At 44.5% G+C, this 17,827-nt stretch overlaps 4 protein-coding genes across 6 annotated transcripts in view; 2 read left to right on the forward strand and 2 right to left on the reverse strand.

Moving 5' to 3' along the window:
* The first annotated feature begins 560 nt into the window (after nt 1-560).
* timm8a (translocase of inner mitochondrial membrane 8 homolog A (yeast)) lies at nt 561-1,772 on the forward strand. The gene is made up of 2 exons (XM_076291624.1): nt 561-780; nt 1,104-1,772. Exons 1-2 carry the CDS (start codon nt 670-672, stop codon nt 1,263-1,265), a joined length of 273 nt encoding a protein of 90 aa, XP_076147739.1. The 5' UTR covers nt 561-669; the 3' UTR covers nt 1,266-1,772.
* Nucleotides 1,773-1,905: 133 nt separating this feature from the next.
* LOC143132233 (magnesium transporter NIPA2) lies at nt 1,906-4,969 on the reverse strand. Its single transcript, XM_076291623.1, has 6 exons — nt 4,701-4,969; nt 4,125-4,266; nt 3,971-4,027; nt 3,522-3,612; nt 3,205-3,365; nt 1,906-3,068 (listed from the first exon to the last, which is right to left on the reverse strand). The coding sequence occupies exons 2-6, from the start codon at nt 4,264-4,266 to the stop codon at nt 2,416-2,418; spliced, it is 1,104 nt and encodes a 367-aa protein (XP_076147738.1). The 5' UTR covers nt 4,701-4,969; the 3' UTR covers nt 1,906-2,415.
* Nucleotides 4,970-4,978: 9 nt separating this feature from the next.
* On the forward strand, nt 4,979-7,745 carry mars2 (methionyl-tRNA synthetase 2, mitochondrial). The gene is made up of 3 exons (XM_076291622.1): nt 4,979-5,574; nt 5,782-6,116; nt 6,260-7,745. Exons 1-3 carry the CDS (start codon nt 5,292-5,294, stop codon nt 7,448-7,450), a joined length of 1,809 nt encoding a protein of 602 aa, XP_076147737.1. The 5' UTR covers nt 4,979-5,291; the 3' UTR covers nt 7,451-7,745.
* Nucleotides 7,746-8,900: 1,155 nt separating this feature from the next.
* The window catches only part of med12 (mediator complex subunit 12), a 28,622-nt gene continuing 19,695 nt past the window's right edge, over nt 8,901-17,827 (reverse strand). Inside the window, exons 34-44 of one of the 3 annotated variants that reach the window (XM_076291627.1) lie at nt 17,580-17,715; nt 17,076-17,225; nt 15,706-16,068; nt 14,141-14,282; nt 12,614-12,825; nt 12,129-12,191; nt 11,705-11,928; nt 10,567-10,831; nt 10,064-10,237; nt 9,703-9,784; nt 8,901-9,434 (exon numbers count right to left, since the gene is read on the reverse strand). In XM_076291627.1, the coding sequence (XP_076147742.1) occupies nt 9,397-9,434; nt 9,703-9,784; nt 10,064-10,237; nt 10,567-10,831; nt 11,705-11,928; nt 12,129-12,191; nt 12,614-12,825; nt 14,141-14,282; nt 15,706-16,068; nt 17,076-17,225; nt 17,580-17,715 (1,849 nt within the window). In that variant the 3' untranslated portion in view covers nt 8,901-9,396. Of the gene's footprint in view, nt 9,435-9,702; nt 9,785-10,063; nt 10,238-10,566; nt 10,832-11,704; nt 11,929-12,128; nt 12,192-12,613; nt 12,826-14,140; nt 14,283-15,672; nt 16,069-17,075; nt 17,226-17,579; nt 17,716-17,827 lie in introns of all 3 variants that reach the window. The other 2 variants (XM_076291626.1, XM_076291625.1) reach the window with 2 other exon arrangements.

Genomic DNA, 17,827 nt, shown 5'->3' on the forward strand with positions numbered 1-17,827 from the left:
CAAAATACGAACACAAAAAATCAAGTAACTTGTAGGTTGCTCACACACAATACAGTCCCTCTCATACCAACTTCAAGTTTCTTGATCACTTTAATCATCCAATTGGAACACATGGAACCAGTAATGTGGTTGCCTGACTTTTTGAGTGCATCTCTGATAGGCTTTGTTGTCTGTCTGCAGGTTATGGTATGTCTCATAGGCAGAGAAAAGCTTTTGCTCTCAAACACTGTCCACAGAGTCAATGTAGGCCTACTGATGAAGGGATAGACAGAATAGACAAATATAGAAGTGATGCATGCTCCCTTTAAAGAGTATTTTAGTACTTTCAAAATACAAAAATGCAGTATTTTATTTTGATACATGGTGTATTTTGTAGTTTATTTTGATACACTTAAAATGAGGGTATTTGATATTTTATCTTTAAATACATTTCTTATAAAAATGTCATCAGCTACAACAACCCACAGTCATGTAAACTCCATCGTCCAATTGTTTCTTTCTAGAGAGCAATATGCAATGTGATTGGAGAAAGTATTTTCCGTTTCCTGTGATGTAAGCAGCCTATCAAGACACGTGAAGGTCAGAGTCTGGGCAGCTCTATTCGCCAATAATTATTGTATTTACTGATCCAGACGTTTGTGTCGAAGCCAGTGTTTTTGGAAAGTAGTAATGGACAGTCAGGGAGTAACCGCAGATCCCCAGCTGCAACATTTCATCGAAATCGAGTCACAAAAGCAGAGGTTTCAGCAGCTGGTTCATCAAATGACCGAAGTGTGTTGGGTAAGTGCAGTGCAGTGGGTTGTGTCTGGTTGGCTAACGTTAGTACTAAGCTAACGCTAGCTTAGGCTACCCATTTTAATAACCCATAATGCTATACTTTGCTCTACTACTATACAAGCTTTGGACATTGACATCAAATAACGATGGTTATTTCATGTTATTTCTTTTGACAGCATCGTTCAAACGCGTGTTTTAGCCTAAAAGGCTAGCTAATGCTAACAGTTAGTTTGGCCTGCCCCCTCACTCATTACAAATAAACCCTCGTTGACATTATGTACGTGAACACCAGTAACACGGTTATGTCTGTTGTCTTGTTATTCTAGGAGAAATGTATGGATAAACCGGGCCCCAAGCTAGACTCAAGGACGGAGGTCTGCTTTGTAAACTGTGTTGAACGCTTCATTGACACGAGCCAGTTTATCCTCAACAGACTCGAGCAAACCCAGAGGAGTAAAGGTTCCTTCACAGAGACCATGTCCGACTAGCGACATAAACGCTGAATGGACTAACGGAACATATCTGCGTCCGGCCAGGTTGGTCTTGGGTCACTTCAAGCTTGCGTGTATACTGTGAGGTGAACCCTGTAAGGCAAAACAAAATATGACATTTCAAAGAGAAAGTGCCTCTTGCTCTTTGCATTGCGTTTCCAAACCACTGTTACCTACGAGGAGAGCAGCATTTCATGGGGAGGATTTGTGACGTTTGACCTCTCACGAGTCAAACAGAGGAAGATGCCATTTCTGGAATAATTTCGATTGGAGGTATTGCCTCACATATGGTTTTGTCCTATCTGGTAACAGCTTGTGGTCTTGAAGAATGAGGACTACTGCGAACCATTTACCTCAACGTCCTCTAATCCATCGAATGTCACAGCTCGCATAGGCTAAAGGACATTTGGATTTGTTTCATTGTTGGAATGGGAATGATGGAATATGTCTTGTCAGATGAGTCACGTAATTGTATATTGGCAATAATAAAGGAAACAACAAGTTGTCATTGTAATGTTATTTTTGTGATTTAAAAACATAGGTCATAAGTCCTCGAAGACATAAAAACCATCAGAAGAAGCTAGTAAGACCTCGGTAAATATTCTGTCACTACCAATAAGGTCACCATTCAACTTGGTTGTCTTGTACCATTTTTATTACATTAATTGCAACACAAACATTTTGTTAAGTTACAATAGAGGGAGCAATAAAATATGATTGGATTTAATTTGAAGAATATGTTCTACACTAAATACATATATACAACAGAATACTAGTTCAAGGCTTGGCCAAATAAATAAGTTAATCAACTTTGAGGTCACATTCATTGTATGTTTTCATTACCCTTGAGACAAGATTGCAGTTAGGTGATACACAATCATGAACTCTGGTGGAAATAAGTACACATAAGTTAATGTAATGCTTTTTTTGGAAATTGTAAAAAAAAAAAAAAAAGATGCAGTCAAAACAGAGAAAAAACATGTGGCAATGCATGATATGAACATTGCATTCAGCAATGTACTGTAATGTTCTGTAAGACAAAAGTGATGCTGAGTGCAGTTATTCCAGTGTTTACAATGTACCCAACAGCAGTTTCTGTCACTCGCTGCTGGGAATATGTAAATGTTTTTGGTGTCTGTCTTTTGTGTTAGATTGTAAGCGTGCCATTGTTTCTCCTTTCTGTGACCTCCGGAGGTGCACCAGCATCGTTGCCAGTGTCCCGGAGAAGCGACTTTCTGTCCTCGGGGAAGTCGTGATTCGGCAGCGGGCGGTAGGGCTGAGCCCACGGGGAGCTCTGGGGAACCTGACGGAGGCACAGAGGTAATGAGTCCCAGGTGAAGGTGACGTCTTTAAAGGCGTGAAGGAGAAAGATGCCCAGGATGATGATGAGGAAGCCACTGATGGTGCCCAAGGCACCGTCCACAGTCATGCGCAGCCACTCCTTAAACAAGATGGCCGAACAGGCCATGACGGACGTGGTGAAGAACACATAGTAGATCGGTGTTACCAGAGACGTGTTGTAGATGTCCAGGGCTTTGTTCAAGTAGCTGATCTGGATGCTGATGCAAACAACCAGGCATATGAGTAAAGCCCAAAACAGAGGCTCCTTCAGCACGGCAGTGCCTGCAAACAGCTCTTTAATCCCGATTCCAAGGCCCTTGACGCAAGACACAGACAGAGAGCCAATGACGGAGCAAATGAGAATGTAGACGAGGACGTTCTTCTGGCCGTATCGTGGAGCCACAAAGAAGATAAGCACCAGGCTGCTGGCCACAATACACACCGCAAACACAATGAACCCTGTCCAAACAAAAAGAGAAGAGCAAAGATTGGGAAAAGGTCCAACACTTATAAACTATAATTCTGAACCATGTTCTTATACCGCCATATGCATACATGTGGTACAAAGCATGAGTAGCAGTATAGGCTTGTGTACCTGGGTCTTTGAGCTTCTCAGCCATGGCACTTAATGAGTCCACCTCCTCCTCTTGGGGTGCATGAATTACCATCACTGTGGAGCCCAGAATGCAAAGCAGGCAGCCGATCTTCCCATGGACATTCAGCCGCTCATCCAGGAAGTAAGAGGACAACACAGCGCTGTGGCAAACAGAAAATGCCGCAATTAAATCTGTTCAAAATAGCAAAATGTGTAACAAACCAACACACTTGTGTGAATCTTTAAAGAGTAGATGAGACATTTTAACTGAATTTTCTTTAGTTCTTCTTAACATTTTTGTGTAAAATCATACATACCTCACCAATACGCTCAGTGCTCCAAGAGGTGTCACTAACATAGCTGGGGCAAAGGCATATGCAGCGAAATTGGCAGCTTCTCCTACTCCCACTGCCGAACAGAGCCTAGTAAAAATGTGTTTTATCCAACTTTCTCTAACTATCTATCCAACTTTTTTTTTTGGAATGTAAATATAAATACTAAATGTTTTATTCCAAGCTAACAGGAAACTTGGTAGCCTATGAACAACAATTTGAATGAATCTGATTCTATATGAGTGTTTGTGTTAGATTGGAACCCACAATGACTTTCCCATGACTATGTGAAAACAAAGACCACAATGTTCAAGACAAATAAAATGATCATTGTGTAAGACAGTGCAAGATAAAAGCAGCAACAACTGGCTTAGTCACTGGGATAGGCTATTTGAGTTCTCTGGTGTAATGACGTTCAGGCATCTCCAACTTACTTGATATAAGTCCAGCCCACCATAACCACTCCTTCAGGTAAGCATATCCCCCCTGACCTAAACAAGAATTGGGAGGCATCAACTGTGTCCTGGGTTGAATCAGACAGCCTTTCATAAATTGATTAACTATCTAGCAGAAAATAGAAAAACATACCTGCTCTCATAGACCCTTTGCTTGCCAAACGTAAGAGCCCCTTCTTCTTCAAAATAAAACTTCCTCCAATGAAGAGACACGAACTGACCGCCAAAGACAGTCCAATGTAGAAATCAATCGAAGTTGCAACTTCAGCATCCATCTATAAAAGCAAGGGGCATCGGTTTATCTCGGATTTCATTTATTGAAAAAGTAACCGAACTGATTTATTTTCTTTAAGAAGTGCTAAGCGTTCTTGTTGATTTGAGCTACCCCGGAATCATGTGACACCGACATTCCCCTTGCGCTCAACACAAATGAAAGGAATAGTCTTGCGCACCGAGGCGTAATGTCAGCGTGCTGAACCACAGACACAAAACATTTTATTTCGCATCAACTGTTCAATTCACTTATACAAATTACTCGGTGGTTCAATTGTGTGTGTGTGTGTCAGTCAAATTTGGACTAGGCTACTATGTCAAACTTAAAAAAAACTTGAGGGATAGTTTAGCGTAGCCTACGTCCCGTCTTAAAACGGAGATAACAAATCTAACTTATGACAATTAAACATGAATTCCTGGAAGAGTTCGTGCATACCTTTTTCGCTTAATCCGTTCGTAGGCACCAACGTCTGTTCAACCAGCCGTGTGTAAACCAAACTTCCTGGTGGTGAGTCTTTTGGTGTGAACATCTAACTGTTTTCTCCGTTCGCTGCAAGTGCTAGTGCTTATAAATGAAATAAATTAGATAAATGAAACTGTGTGAAAGTTTAAAATGCTTGTATTTATCCGCTAACCTTTCGTCATGAGAAGATCGAAATTAAATTCAGAATGCATAACATTATATCACTCGCTCACTGTAAGTTGATGTGACAAATGCAACTTAGTTACAACAGAAGTCAGGTGGGGTCAGAGCCGTCAGAAGAACCGTAGGTAAAGAGCGAGCCTAGCGCCTCCCCGTGGCAAATGGTTGGATAATATGACGTCAGCTCGTATTACGCGCTTCCCGGAAGTGTACGGGACTGGCGTAACATTGAGGCATGCATACGCTAAGCTGTGTATCTTGCTTGATTAGGTTATGGACAAAACCACAGATAAGTCATTGGGAAAGGAACAACGCAATGAGGGTACAATTTAGCTTTAATAAAAAGATCAACTCACCGACAAAGCTTTGTCTACGAACTCGCACATGAAGATGAAACCGCATATCCCTGTGCTGACACGTTTTGACTATGTAAGGTCAAGGAGTCGGCTCTTCTCGAAACTACCGTTGAAGTCATCCCTGTGGAGCTCTCGATGGATTTCATCGCGATTCACGCACACAGACAACTCTGGAAAAGTGTTCTACATAACAACCCCAATTTTCTATGTAAATGCGGCTCCTCACATTGGACACCTCTATTCAGCAGTAACAGCTGATTGTTTGCACAGGTCCAAACTCTTGCAAGGATTCAACTCAAGATTTGCAACCGGTAAGTGAAAAGAGAGAGAGAGAGATTACTTTTCTTAGTTGGTGTTGTTTTTGTTCGTGTGTCTGCTTTGGCAACACTATACCACATGGCCATGCCAATAAAGCTCTATTTGAATTTGAATTTGAGAGAGAGAGAGAGAGAGAGAGAGAGAGAGAGATTTAAATAACTCATCCTGATTGTTTTCACAAAGTTGCCCTTGTCTTTCAGGCACTGATGAGCATGGTCTGAAGATTCAGCAAGCAGCAGAGTCTGTGAAGAAAGACCCCCTCACATTCTGCAATGAAGTATCGGAGAGGTTTAAACACCTCTTTGTAAGAAGCAACATTTCCTACACAGATTTCATTAGAACCACTGAAAATAGACACCACTGCACAGTTGAGCTTTTCTGGACTATACTTCACCAAAAAGGGTTCATTTACAAAGGAACCTACGAAGGATGGTACTCCACACAAGACGAAAGCTTTCTCATGCCAACTCAGGTCACTGAAGCCTGTGATGTCAATGGGAATGTAATAAAGATTTCCACTGAGAGTGGTCACAAGGTCTGGTATATGTTCTTTTCTAACAATGAAATAAATCCCATGGTTATGACAGGCCAATGATAAAAGGGAAATAATACTGTCATCTGGAGAAATTATATTTCTGTCATGGTGTCCCTTAACTTTCCTTTCTTTTCGTGCCTTAGGTGGAGTGGATGAAGGAGGAGAACTACATGTTCCGCCTCTCTGAGTTCCGTTCTCCACTGCTGCGGTGGCTGAAGGAGAACCCAAACGCAGTGCAGCCAGAGAAGTTCTACCACATGGTGCTCCAGTGGCTGGACAGCGAACTGCCAGACCTGTCCGTCTCTCGACAGAAAAGCCGACTCCGATGGGGCATTGCTGTGCCAGGCGACTCAGAGCAAACGATCTACGTGTGGCTTGATGCCTTGGTGAACTACCTCACCGTTGCTGGGTACCCCGGAAACCACAGTTTGTGGTGGAACGCTGCCCACCACATTGTTGGAAAAGACATCCTAAAATTCCATGCTATATACTGGCCGGCATTTCTGATGGCGGCGGGATTGCCTTCTCCACAGGTCATACATGTGCACTCTCACTGGACTGTGCAGGGCAAGAAGATGTCCAAGAGCCTCGGAAATGTGGTGGACCCCTTTGACACGTCACAGAGATACACTGAGGATGGCATGAGATATTTCCTTCTTAGACAAGGGGTCCCAGAGCATGACTGTGACTATGATGACGCCAAACTGGTGAAGCTGCTGAACAGCGAGCTGGCCGACGCCCTTGGAGGACTGCTGAACCGATGCACAGCTCCTACACTAAACCCTGTTCAGGTCTACCCCCACTTCTGCTCCAGCGCCTTCCCTAAAGGTAGTGCCCAAGAACCCACCAGTAGAGCTAAGCCAGAAGATTACAAAATGGTCGAGTCGGTCGCTGAACTTCCAAACGCAGTGCAGGAGCACTTTGAGAGGCTGCACATCTATAAGGCCCTGGAGGCCATCAGTGTATGTGTCCGGCAGACTAATGGCTTCGTCCAGAGGCATGCACCGTGGAAGCTTGACTGCACTGATGCATGTGATAAACGGTGGCATGACAGCATTCTCCATGTGTCGATGGAGTGTCTGAGAGTCTATGGCACCCTCCTTCAGCCTGTGGTACCTGGACTGGCCCATAAGCTGCTTTCCAGGCTGGGGGTGAGGCCGGAGGAGCGAAGCTGGGAGGCCCTGCGCTTCCTGGAGCGGTACCATGGAAGGACCTGCTCTTTTGAAGGGCGACCACTGGGGCCTGACACTGGTGTACTTTTTAACCGCCTCGAAAAGGACACGGCTAAAGAGAAGCCCAAAATGAGCAAGAAAACTAGACTTGTCTGTCAATAAATTTTCAGGTCATGCCTCTTTTTTTTTGTTGCAAATAAAGTTTGTTGGAGGAGGGAAATCTGCATTAGTCATTTTTATGAGGTCATTTTGTTGCAGTTTAATGTAACTAGCAAAATTCACAGTGACCTCTAGATGGAAGCAGACATCACACATTAATAAGAGTTCCCTCGGATAAGGTGACCGAAAGTGTAAGATTTGTGTAAGTGTAAGATGTACACTCTTTTTTAATACGCTGGGATCTGCAATCACCTAATAAACAAGAGCAATCCAGTGAAAACGAAGTATGGAAGTGTTTTCCAATAATCCTAGTTATCCTACATTTCATGCATTCTGGAAAGCCCCGGTTTTGTTCGTTCATGTGATATCTGTGTGATAAGTACTCCGTGAGCAATTCAACAGAGAATAATGGATGTGAATTTGGACGCATATTATTACTCTATGTTTAGGGGGGCTTTTGATCATCTTGTGGCTTTATTACCCCCAGCAAGGCCTAAACACGTCCCCTGTACAATTCGCCGTTCCAGAGTAACCCGGTTTTGAACATTTCTACATGGTCTCCATTTATTGAACGAAAGCCTAAAGTTGATTTCATAAAAGGCCAAATACAAAATAAATGTTAAAATATCGCTTAGATGGCATAATCAGAGGATACAGCTCATGGCTAAGAGTTGGTCAATGTAGCCTTAATGATTTACTTTCACAAAATGCTAAGCATGCATGCATTTAAGTTTCTAAAAGCTAAACTGTGTTTAAATTGTTCAATGCACGATTTCATAAGAGGCCAAATAGACAATAAATGCTGAATGTAAAAAATAACCTATATCTGTTAATATTAAAATCAGATGATATACATATAGTTAGATCAAGTTGGATTATAGGATGCTCCAGAACTCTACAAAGTGTCTACAAAGGAGCCACACCACTTTTATGGCATATGAATGCTGTTCTGATGACCTTTAGTTTTGATGCTACTGTGCATGGAGGTAAGGCCAATTATGAGTTCTGTGCAACATTGGTGATAGGTTTAGAAAAAAAAGAAAGAAAAAAAAAATATTGCAATAATGCCAAAAAAACGTGATCATTTCGTTTACTATAATCATATCACATTTTCAGACCGTATCTTTAGTGGATAACATCTCTGGACTACACATTTTTTGCCATGATTACAAAAATATGTCATGCTATGCTACAGCTTCTATGGCAAAGTCTCTGTGTTTTTTGCCAGTAGGATTTTCCTGCTCTTTTCTGCTCCAGTAGTACCTACGCATGGTTGGCAAAATGACATCTGCTGCACTCAAATAGTGCCACAAACTATTAAATCGAGGCCTGCAGTAATCCTAGCATTTCCCTAAGACCATGAAGCAAAGAAATGTTTGCTTCAGTTTTAATCATTGGAGTATGTGGGAGAACACAGAACACCACCATAACCATGCACACAAAGACCAAGGCATAAAAACAGACATGATTTTTTTTTAATGAGAAATACACCAAACTGAAAAAATTGTACAAATTGAAATAAAATAAAAATTGCATTATTCTTATAATTTCTTGCACTTCTTTTTTTACATAAACTCTTTCCATTGTATACTCCATGATCACTATTTCACAGCAGAGTGCCTTCCCTGCAGATCATAATTACATGTCTAATGTGAAGTCGGCGTGATTTCGGCCCATATTTGAGCCCTGTACACAGGCTACAGGTCATTTTAGCATTCAGTAAACCACCGGCTGACCACCCCCCCCCCCCCCCCCTTCAAAAGTCCGCTGTCTGCATGGGCTCACGCTCAGCTATCTGCCACTGCAAAGTGTCCGGCTGGGCTGGGCTGGGCATTCATCCATATCCACATGTGCACCTCTCCTTGCTTGACAGTAATACATACACACACTCTCGCTGTCTCTTTGTCGCTCTCACTACCACACACACACACACACAGTCTTGTTTTCTCTCAATAATAGGGGGCTGTGTTCTGTCCAGGTTGTGTATCTGGTGGAGTGAAGAAAGAGACGAACATAATGCATCTTAAAACAGTAAAGGGAGATTTATTTGGACATTTTTTAATTTTTTTGCCTTTATTGCAGAGACTCAAACCTGGGTCCCTGAGGGCCCACACAATGTGGTATGGTTGTTAAATTATGTGATTCGAAGGCAGCCAGTGCCATCAGTGTTTGGCAAGTGTTTTGTGTGTGTGTGTGTGTGTGTGTGTGTGTGTGTGTGTGTGTGTGTGTGTGTGTGTGTGTGTGCGATGACTTACTTGAGAGCTGTTGCTGGAGCTGTCTGACCAGGGCTGCTGTCTGTTGCTGTTGCTGAGTCTGCTGCATACCCTGCCGGGGAAACTGCAACACACACACACACACACACACACACACAATTAAGATGACACAAAATACAGCAGTATGACATCAGCATATGTTCTTGAGAACAAGTGGAGATGTCGGCTATCATGTAAACATAAAACATAATTCTGGCCATGTCAGACTGGCCATCTCTCTTTGAGAGTGGAGCTGGGAGCCAGAGCATGTTACAGCCTTTACTACAACCATTTCCCACCATTCTCTACACTCAATCTGTACAAAACTAAAGTCGAGGTCTCTCCAGATGTCGAGACGACTCACGATGGGCTGTTGTGGGGGCAGCGGCTGCATCAGTGTCTGGTTCTGTGTGGGCGCGGGCGGCTGCGCTGTGGGGACCTGCTGCTGCTGCTGCTGCTGCTGCTGCTGGACTTGCTGGGGCTGCACCTGCTGCTGCTGGACCTGCTGCTGGACCTGCTGCTGCTGCTGAGCCTGCTGCTGTTGGGACAAACACACACACACACACACACACACACACACACACACACACACACACACACACACATCAGCATTCAGCATTCAGCATTCAGCAATGACCTCAAGTGTAGGTTGTCTTAACTGATCAATAGGCGATTTCAGTCTGAGTATCTAAAGTAGATGTGAAGGTTCACTGAAATAAATTTTACTGATCACCTACAACTAAGAAATTCATAAAAAAAATCTTCTAATGGATTCATAAACTGGTTGGTGTGTGTGTGTGTGTGTGTGGGGGGGGGGGGGGAGAGAGATGAATGGCTTCCTGCAGGGGGCACATGGCTGTCATTTACCCGGAGCGCTTGCTGCTGCTGCTGACGCAGGAACTGCTGCTGCTGCACTTGCTGCTGCTGCTGCTGTTGCTGCACTTGCTGCTGCTGGGCCTGCTGTTGCTGCGCTGCCTGTTGCTGGGCCTGGGCCTGGGCCTGGGCTTGGGCCTGAGCCTGGGCCTGCTGCTCCAGCATCTGGTTGGGCCGCATGGACGGGTGCACGCCCTGACTGGCCATGTGGCTCAGCCCGTGCATGAGCTGCGACTGCTGCATGGGTTGGTGCTGGAACCTGGAGCCGGCAAAGGAGAGGGGGAGAGAGAGAGAGAGATATAAAGAGAGAAAGAAAGAGCGAGAGAGGAAGAAAAAGGAGGGAGAGAGAGAGAGAGAGAGAGAAAGAAAGAAAGAAAGAAAGAGAGAAAGAGAGAGAGACGTGCATATACACTACGTTAGCATCAGTGTCGAATCCTCCACAGCTTGGCAGCCATTCTGGTAATAATGCCTTCAAGTGCCTGTTCGGTGTACAACATAGCATTCCTTTCAAAAGGAGAGACCCCTGTCTCACTGGAAGAGACTTGAGAAACTTCACATACTGTAGGATAGGCAGACAGTACTTAAAAGTCTATCCACGATATTCCTGAGCTAACAGTGGGTATCGCCATGACACCTCAGCATTCAGAAATCTGGTTTTCTATTTCCGGCCGAAGCTGCTTTGTACTGAGCCTGATGCATGCAATGTAAAAGCCAACTAATATTTTTTCTGTCATGTACTATAAGGAATATCCATATTGAGTTTAGAATTGTCAACACTTTGAAGGAAATAAGTTGAAGAATATTCTAGTTAGCCAGCTGATGTAAACAGAATGGACAGTAGATGAAAATGATCTGACCATCATGAACCATCATGAACTGACCATTAGGTAGGCAAATTCCCCCTCTCGGCGGCCATCTTGCAAGGCACTTTGGGCAGTTATCGGGAAGCTATTTTCCTATTCAAGTGAATGGGGATGCATACTGGAAGGGGCGGGATATGTGTAGAGACTACTGCCAGACAACCCCAGGCATGTCTATGGAGGATTCTCTGAGTGCTGCGTCTCCACATTAGAAAGTCTCTGGGTTAGCACAGGAGCCAGCGTTGTAGTTGTGCTGACGTTTCGGCCCTCACCTCTGGACGTTCTGCATGGGGTGCGTGTAGCCCGGTGCCTGCTGGTGAACGTAGCCGCTGGGTCTCGTCGGCATCTGCCTCAGGGGGTCCACCACGCCAGGGTTGGTGCCAGGGTGGTTACCCTGGAAATTCTGGTTGCCGTACGACGGCGGAACTATGCCCCCCGGCTGCGAGGGATGCGACTGCATTCCGGTCATGTAAGTGGTGTAGCCCTGGGAGATATTCTGTTTACAAAGAACAGCAGATATTCAAGTCTTCAGAAATAAGACGAAGACATTTACTAGAAGTTTTTCAACTAATCAATATAAACTTTGTAATATTATAACAATAATACATATGTTCACTTCTTAATTCATTAATAATCATTCATATTTCTATATCTGAATGTCAGCACTAATAGTATCATGCTCCTATCAGCACGTGCCTGTGTTGGCTGCATTGATGAATATTGTGGATTGGAATTCATCTGTCTGATTTGCATCTGGTTCTGAAAAGAGAGAGGAGATAAATATTAATCTTGATGGTGCCGAATATTATTTCCTTGTTGTGAGGCTTACACAAGTTATCAGTTGGCAACATATTTAGAGGGGGGCTCAAAAACTGGCAGCTCATTTAGCGTTTCACCAAACACTCTGATATCCAAACAGCTATGATGATATTACTGGAAAACAGCAAACATGGTTCATGTGATCAGTTAATAGCTGGATTTCACTTTTGGGACCAGGAGGAAGGAAATCTCAGTGGACTCAAGTACAACCACCAAACAAAAGCCCTTGGCAGCACTACCCAAGTCAAAGACCACTCAAAGTAGCATGTCAAAACATTTACCCCCAACAACACCACATCCCATCATCCCTTGCACTGATAACGGGGCAGTCTTACATGCGTCAAAAATCGCATGGGACTCACCAATCTGACCTGCAGTTGCTGCCGCAGCATCTGGTTGTGCCCCATGGGCTGCTGTGGCTTGTAGCCCATCTGAAACTGCTCCTTCTGCATGCCCATCATGCCCGACATGGGGCCCTGCATCTGCATGCCAGCGGGGTAGCTGGGGCGCGTGGGCATGAGCTTGTTGGGGGTCATGTTACGTGGCCTGTAGGGGCTCTCCAGCCCAGGTCCTCCTGCAGACAGACAGCCAGACAGGCAAGAAGACAGACAGTTAGGCAAGCAGACAGACAGATAGGCAGACAGACAGACAGACAGACAGACAGAGTCAGATTTACCAAGGAAGGTGATGACATGCTGGGACAATAGCAGTAAGGAAACACTTATTACAGCGGTGGTATCCACAAGTGGGATTAATAATGGACTTCTCGGCGTTCGGGTATTGGAAAATAATGCACTTCACGGTGTGATAGTTTTGTTTTGTTTGCTTTGTTTATTATCCCTTACATGAAATACTAAATAAATGTACTACCTGGGTCATTCAGCGTCAAATCAGACTGAATCCAGACAAAATGGTTACTGAATCATCTCATATTTTGCTCAAGGTTTGTCAATCTAATATTTAGGTCCCAAAACTAAAACCTATAAAATATTTTTGCTAAATTCATTTACGTTTTTTTCACCCTTGATTTTGTATCATTACACTCCCAGAAATACCTTATCTGGGAGGCCATGTTTGGACATCTTTAAAAGCTTTATTCCTAGCGTAACCAAACTTAGTGGAAGACAAATATGTTCTCAGTATGACGGGACCATTAAAAGTTTATATTGCATGGCCGTTAACTTTATATAAGGCCCTATATTTGGAACAAAGTACAAAACTGGTGATATTGAGTCTTGTAAACTTCCTGTAATTGGTCCGAACCATTCAAAAAGTGTTTTCATACTGCAGACGAACCGAACCATGGTTCCATGGACCATGGTATAGTACAGCATTAAATGTCCATACACTGAGCTACTTTCACAAACATTTTCATGTGCCTACTAGCTTCCCCACATACCATTTTAATCAATGAAAATTACCAAAAAACCAAAACCGCCCCTTGTTTAATCTTTCAAGCCCATTATGTGTGGAGAGATCAAATATTGGCACAACATTAATAAAATATAGTATGTAAATAAACAAATAATGATTGATATCAAATGCATACAAAATCAAGTTTATATTAATGCCACTCTTTTTACCCTTTTTTCCAAATCTAGGACCTTGTAGAAGTTTGGACTGGCTATGAGTAATACTTTTCATTATATTAATGTCCAAACATTGCTTCCCAGATAATGTGATTTTCAGGCTGTAAAACTAAAGTAATTTCAAGGGCTGAAAATAATTCGAAGACTAGGATTTGAACAGAAATATTTGACAGGCCTTGGTTTTGGAACCCATTCTTGATATAGACAAGGTTTGAACAACATTTGAAACAGTGCAGCAACAATCTTACCTGATTTGAAACGGAATGACCCACCTAGAGCAGCTAGATGCAAGAGACTCACCTGGCGGTAGGGGCTGGTTCTGAGCGTACATGCCCATCTGGGCTGGATTGTAACCCATGCGATACGGGTTCTGCTGGCCCATCATGTCCTGAGACATTCCTCCAGGGTAGGGGACCACAGCTGGGTTACGGCCACCGTAATCCTGAGTCAGTAATGGATCAAAAGGACAAATAAATATGAATGAAAACAAACAAACACACACACACACACACACACACACACACACACACACACACACACACACACACACACACACACGCACGCACGCTCACACTCGTGTTCTGTGGGGTGGGCAAAGAGGCGCCTCTTTAAAAAGAGGAATGACGGTTGAAACGCTTCAGTGTGGTTAGCTGCTGCTGCGCAGTACCCCCAAACTGACACCATCAGATAACAGAACATACACAGCCAACCTGCGACAAATATACCCACGCTGCCTCGCACATCTCAAGACCTCGACAGAACAACAAAGAAAGCCATTGGTGGCAGTGCTGGCATAGTCGTCAGCATGATTACGAAATAGATTTTGAGCAACCCATCACAGACTCTTAATCACGGGCTACGTGCGTCATAAGCAGTAATGTTACTAGTAGTACACAACTTGTTTAACTTGTATTTCCAAGACACTGTCCAACAGAGTTTTACCCCGTAATTTCCCAACTATTAGCCGTGGCTTATACATCGATTTTGCTAAATTTCTTCAGCTATGACGTTATTAGAGGCTGGAAAATCCAGACCCTGAAAATCTAGAAAGATTAAGGGTCTGGCAATGACTAATGTCATGGCCCAACTCAAGGCGCGGCACCAAGCATGCATTTGAAAATCTCACTGCACGCAATTGGATAACACCAATGTTTACTGACTGGTTCCGGACTTCGACGCAATTGGATAACATTACCACCAATGTTTGTTGACTGATTCGTTGCAGCGCTGTTGTCATCTGTCAAGCTCACCTCTGTCCCGCCTATATCAGATACACGATGTAATTTGGTGCCCCACGATACAAGGGACATAAGTAATGAGCATCATTACTCATTGGCAGAGTGACTCGCTGAGCAAATTCAAATTGTGCTCCTGCGAGAACTCTGGATTTCCAGGGTTAGTTTAATACACTGGGACAGTTATTATGGTATTAATATGATTGTTCTTTTAACTTGCATAAAACACTGTCCTGCGGCTAATACACAGGAAGTTACTGTAGCATTATAGTGCAACTCAATGGGCTACAGGAACACCACAGTGCTGGTGAGATTGCAGCAAAGTGAGGAGTCTGTAGGGGTTGTTCATCTTTCAAATGTCACACAGACATAGAGCAAGCGAAAAGGCAAACGGTTACAGGTGGAATTTCCCTCGGTGTGGCTAGCTAGCTGTTAGTTGACTGACACAATTAGATCCACCTGAAGATGCACAGTCAAGTCAATCTGCATTTCTGGTAATAGACCATTAGGAACATCTCATTACGGTCAAGACAAATGTAGAATGTAGAACGTAGAGCATTTCAGTACTTGTGACCTCGTTAAAAAACAGACACTTACAGGAGTTCCATTTGCCTGCCTGGGCAGACCCACCTCTGGCTTAGTGGTGGACGAGGGCTTCTTCTTCTTGGACTTCTTCTTGGGCTCCGAGGGCACGGCCGAGACGCTCTTCTCGGCCTTGACCGCCTCGGCCATCTTCTTCTCGGGCTCCTGGGGGACGGGAGTGGGCGGCTCCTCCTCCTCGGGCGGCAGGTTGAGCGGCTCCAGGTAGTAGCTGCGCGGCTTGGGCTTGACGTGCGTGTGGTAGAGCAGCAGTCGCTGCTGCTCCTCGAACTTGGTGACCTTGCGGTCCACGCGCACTGTGCCGAACCAGCCCCAGGAGAGCGGCGCCGAGTGCTTGAGGCCCTCGAACACGTCCCACGGCGAGATCTTCTGCTTGGTGGACACCTGCAGGCCCTGTGGGAGCGAGAGACGAGAGGAACGTGAGCAGCGGGAGGATGAGGTAGGGCAGGGGCACGTCGGACTTGTAACCGGAGGGTTGCCGGTTCAAAACCCCGACCAGTAGGCACGGCTGAAGTGCCCTTGAGCAAGGCACCTAACCCCTCACTGCTCCCCGAGCGCCGCTGTAGTTGCAGGCAGCTCACTGCGCCGGGATTAGTGTGTGCTTCACCTCACTGTGTGTTCACTGTGTGCTGAGTGTGTTTCACTAATTCACGGATTGGGATAAATGCAGAGAACAAATTTCCCTCACGGGATCAAAAGAGTACATATACTTCTACTTATATATAGGTGCGAGAGAGGTGTCGTGCTCAGTCTGGATGTGAGCAGGGGGTTGTTCCGATTAAACATGGAATCTGCAATTGTGATCTAACAAAACAGCTTTTTGCTAGATTCGGAGGATTGCTCCCTCTAGGTGTCCATTCCCAACACTGAGAAAGATTAGCTTAGCTTAGCCATCCCAGCCCTACATTGCAAGCGATTAATCAGCATCACAATGAAATACTCCAACGGTCATGGGAGTTAATAGGAACGTTTCTAAAAGAACATTTCACAGCCATTCTCGAATCAAATCTGACCACTGGAACGTTTCTAACTCAAAGCCTGAGGGCTGTCTCTGCTTCAGGAATTCTAATTTGCCCCAAAATGACCGCCTTTAGTTTAATTGTGCAAGTGGAAATTGCCTGAGTCTCCAGGGAGCCAAAGGCAAGTGGAACATACCTTCACCTCCAGGGACCTCATCGCTAAAAGCCATTTAAACTGTCCCCAGATGTCTCTTAGCCCGTCTAATTGTTACCGTGGAGATCAGCAGAGGCTAGAGAATGAACTGAGCCATGGTGAGTGTGTGTGCATGTGTCCTACAGGTTGACGGAGGACAGATGATGAATTGAGCCTATAGTGTGTGTGTGTGTGTGTGTGTGTGTGTGTGTGTGTGTGTTTCACTGGGAGTGAGCGAGTATGCGTACCTCTTTCTCGAAGCCGGCGATCTTGTTGCCTTTGGTGTCAATGAGGGAGCCCTGGGGTTCGCAGGTGATGACGTCGCGCGTCTGCTTGGGCAGGGGCAGCAGCTGACGCACCTTCTCCAGGCTCTCCGACTGCCGGTCCCCTAGCTCCTTCTGCACGCGTGGACAGGACAGAGAAGGAGCTTAAAACACACTCTCTTCACAAACACAGAGAAACAAACCTCTACAAACAAACAATGCAAAAAAAGAACACCCAAAGTAGAAACAGGCAGAATATTTGGCATCCATCCAGATCATTTGAGGACTTGTCTACCTTACCACTGTGCATATACTCATAGCCCTATAGTCTTAGTTTTCCTTTGTTTGTTTGTTTGTTTTGTTGGTCTTAATGTACAGCACTGCCGTTGTGTATAAAAATGCTAAATAAATCAATTGACACGGACAACCAGAAGACTCTGGGTTCTATAAATAACAAATGAGCGTGTGCAGCTGGCCTCTGGTCTGTACCCTGAGCTTCTTGACCAGGTTCATGTAGGCCCTCTTGTTCTCTTCCATGCTGCCCTGAGAGATGCTGGACATGTCAGCAGCCAGCGTGCCGTTGATCAGCACACTCAGCATGTCCAGCACGGTGGTGAACAACTCACTGAGAGAGAGAGAGAGAGAGAGAGAGAGAGAGAGAGAGAGAGAGAGAGAGAGAGAGAGAGAGAGAGAGAGAGAGAGAGAGAGAGAGAGAGAGAGAAAGAAAGAAAGAAAGA

The sequence above is a fragment of the Alosa pseudoharengus genome, unplaced genomic scaffold (genome assembly GCF_046254945.1).
Source record: "Alosa pseudoharengus isolate Yale_2024_CS ecotype anadromous, Long Island Sound unplaced genomic scaffold, YU_APseudo_1.1 YU_APseudo_1.1_scf_19, whole genome shotgun sequence".
Lineage (NCBI taxonomy): Eukaryota > Metazoa > Chordata > Actinopteri > Clupeiformes > Clupeidae > Alosa > Alosa pseudoharengus.